Source organism: Triticum dicoccoides, unplaced genomic scaffold (genome assembly GCF_002162155.2).
Source record: "Triticum dicoccoides isolate Atlit2015 ecotype Zavitan unplaced genomic scaffold, WEW_v2.0 scaffold86725, whole genome shotgun sequence".
Taxonomy (NCBI): domain Eukaryota; kingdom Viridiplantae; phylum Streptophyta; class Magnoliopsida; order Poales; family Poaceae; genus Triticum; species Triticum dicoccoides.
Window position 1 is genome coordinate 24,312 of NW_021306230.1, and position 3,142 is coordinate 27,453.

Consider the following 3,142-nt stretch of genomic DNA (forward strand, 5'->3'; position numbering starts at 1 on the left):
GGGGGGGGCACACCCCGGAGACGTGTGCCACCTCTTCGGACATGCCACCACACCACCCCGCATGTATGAGGGGCCGGTGCGACGCTCCAGTGGCATTGCTACCCCCCAGGGCCCCGTCCCGCCTAACCCTAGAGCGGTTGACCACGAGATCTAGCCCTTTGACTTTCCACAGACGTGCTTTGACCAGTGGGCCTCTCCACCCGGTTGTGTCAGGTCAGCACAGAGGGACACCCGGGAGCAACATTCGGGGCCAAACCGACAGCTAGATCCCCTCCGTGTAGACCCAATGCGTCTGTTTCCCCCCTCCAGGTGCCGGCGGCGGCGCCGTCCATTAGGGGGACCACGCCCCGGAGATGTGTGCCGCCTCTTCGGTCATCCGATATATATAAACACTTGGAGCAAAGTCCCCTTCGTATAGACCTGATGCAGTTGTTCCCCATTCCAGTTGCCGGCTGGCGGCTGCACCGTTCGTGAGGGGGGTCACACCGCTCTGTACAGAACCGAAAAATAATGTAGGTATGCTTATTAACACATACGGTATGTAAGTTAGTTAAATAATAATAATAAAGAAAACAGTGAAGAAAAAGAAAAAAACTATATGTATGCTTATTAACACATACTATATGCTTATTAACATACTATATGCTTATTAACACATACTATATGTATGCTTATTAACACATACTGTATGCTTAATAATAATAATACTATATCGAAAAAAAGAAAAAAACTATGCCGACGGCAAAGCCGTCGGCATAGCTGCGGCCAGGGCAGATGGACAGCGCCGCGGATCGATGATGTGTCGGATATGCCGACGGCTGCCGTCGGCATAGGTCCTGGTCGGTGCGCTCCGGATCGGTGACGTGTCACCCGTATATATGCCGACGGCCGCCCGTCACGGCCGTCGGCATAGATTTGACGTCGTTAGCCGGCCGTGATGCCCGTTGTCGGCGGGCCCGCATCTATGCCGACGGCCTATATATGCCGACGGCAGCTGTAGGCGTAGTCTTGGATAAGCCGACGGCTGTTATGTGCCGACGGCTGCTCTCGACGTAGACGTGGATAGCCCGACGGCCATTGTACGCCGACGGCCAGGAGCTAGCTGTCGGCATAGCTCGGACTAGGCCGACGGGGGCCGTCGGCATAGATATGGCCGTCGGCAACTGCCTAAATTCTGGTAGTGCAGCCAATGATGTGACGGTCTAGGGTGTGACCTTGCTTGTTGAACAGCGTCATGATTTGCGCAAACACCATACCATAGGATAGGCACGCCGCCCAGATAGACAACAGGTGCAGCATGCTGTGCGCCTCCTCTACCTCCTTGGCTATAGCAGCCGCTTCTTCCTCCTGTCGGGTTTCCTTGACAAGCCAAGACACAATGCTCCGAGCAAGGAGCGTGACGGGGTTGCTGGCGCCAGAGGTGGGCGTATATAGGCGGTAGGTAGAGGTTCCAATGAGGAACACAATGGCGGCGCAGAGCACCGTGGTGCATAACATACCGTATCCAATTGCCAAACCAAAGGACTCCTGGATATATCCAACTCCACCGAGAGCCATGGTGGTACCAACGGCTAAGCAAAAGTACCACCAATTGAAGAAGGAGCTGCGGGCAGCATGCTCCCGAGGGTCGTTCGTGTCGAACTGACCCGCAGCGAAGGCCAGGGCACATGGATAGTCCGCGCCTTGGGCGAGGGCTATGAGGTAGAGAGAGGTGTAGAACAAGGCCACTTGTAATGAACAAGGATGGGAAGAGGAACCGTTGATTCCTTGTACCGGGAGCACCGATGCTAGAGTCATCATGCCATACCCCTGCACATTAATTAAGAAATAGTCCGTAAATATTCACGACTCAAGATTTATCATTCCAATATAAAGATTTTCTCCGTCTATGCATAAAAAGGGCACCATCGATATCGTGTTGCCTGCAGGTCCCTCACTCTGAATACGGGAAATGTTCGAGCAAATGAGCAAGAGAAAACACAGATGTTTGTTTCTAGGCCTTTTTCTTCTTTTATTCTATTTTCATGTATATATGTATGCAATGTTACATCAGATGAGCATGATCAACTCCCAGTAAAAAAAAAGATGAGCATGATCAACAACTAATGAATCTACATTCTGACTAGATTAACTTGTAGCATGTCCAGCATTTACCAATCCAGATCATGAATGTCAACTCAGACTACAGTTTAAGATTTAGAACTATGCATGATATTGTAGAAACGAATTTCAGGAGTTGTGGTCCCACTCTAATCAACTGTTGTCGATGGAGCTAAAACTATAGACATTACCAGGACATAGAGCGTGAAGGCGAGTATGATGGATGGGTAGCGCCCCAGCCAGGAGTCGGCTACGAAGGCTCCTAGAAGTGGCAGGATGCTGGCCGTCCCAACCCAGGCGTTCACGGCCATTGCCGCCGCGGCGTTAGAATGGCCTAAAGGCCCTGTTAGGAACATGATGAGGTTGGCCTGCACGCCATAGAAGGCGAAACCGCTAGCGACCTCCAGCACTGCATCCATGGTGCAGATCAATTAGTTATAGACGTATATACTACCTAGAATATATAACTGGAACATACCGACGACGAAGAGGGCCGAGCGCCAGCAGCCAGATGTGCTGCGGTACAACGGGCGGTCGCGGTAGTCGGAGACGCCGACGAGTGGCGACTCATCCGTACCAGGAAGAAACGGGACATACGTATCCTCCATTGGTATCTTGTTCGACCTCTCGGTGTTCACTGCTCGCTTGCGGGTCAATAGATCCTGTGCGACGTTTTTCATGCGAATTGGAAGGAGTGCGACGTTGTTGGAATGAATGGCTGTGATGCGACACATTTGAGCGTGTAAATAGCCCAGGGCCACATGGGGTGTTAAATGTGATTAAATTGGTCGTCAACCAAGCCCGCCCGTTTATGTTAGGACATGTGGGTCCAACTTAATTGTTCCTCAAAACAGCTGTCTGTGCCCTGCCGCCCGACCGTGCCGGGCCCGCCACTCTGCCCCCTTTCTTCTCCGGTGGCGGCGGATCTTGCGTTCTCGATGGCGGCGGATCTTGCGTTCTCGGTGGCGGCGGCGGATCCCTCGTTCTCAATGGCGGCGGAGCCTTCGTCCTCAGAAAATGGTGAATAAATTCAAACCCTAGT

The 3,142-nt window shown here is 52.3% G+C and overlaps 1 protein-coding gene across 1 annotated transcript in view; it reads right to left on the reverse strand.

Annotated features, from left to right (window-relative positions):
- Positions 1 to 2,780, reverse strand: part of LOC119348140 (protein NRT1/ PTR FAMILY 5.10-like) — a 13,789-nt gene extending 11,009 nt beyond the window's left edge. The window contains exons 1-4 of the mRNA XM_037616478.1: positions 2,579 to 2,780; positions 2,292 to 2,509; positions 1,188 to 1,809; positions 284 to 292 (exon numbers count right to left, since the gene is read on the reverse strand). Of these exons, the coding sequence (XP_037472375.1) occupies positions 284 to 292; positions 1,188 to 1,809; positions 2,292 to 2,509; positions 2,579 to 2,780 (1,051 nt within the window). The remainder of the gene's footprint in view (positions 1 to 283; positions 293 to 1,187; positions 1,810 to 2,291; positions 2,510 to 2,578) is intronic.
- Between the last annotated feature and the right edge of the window lie 362 nt (positions 2,781 to 3,142).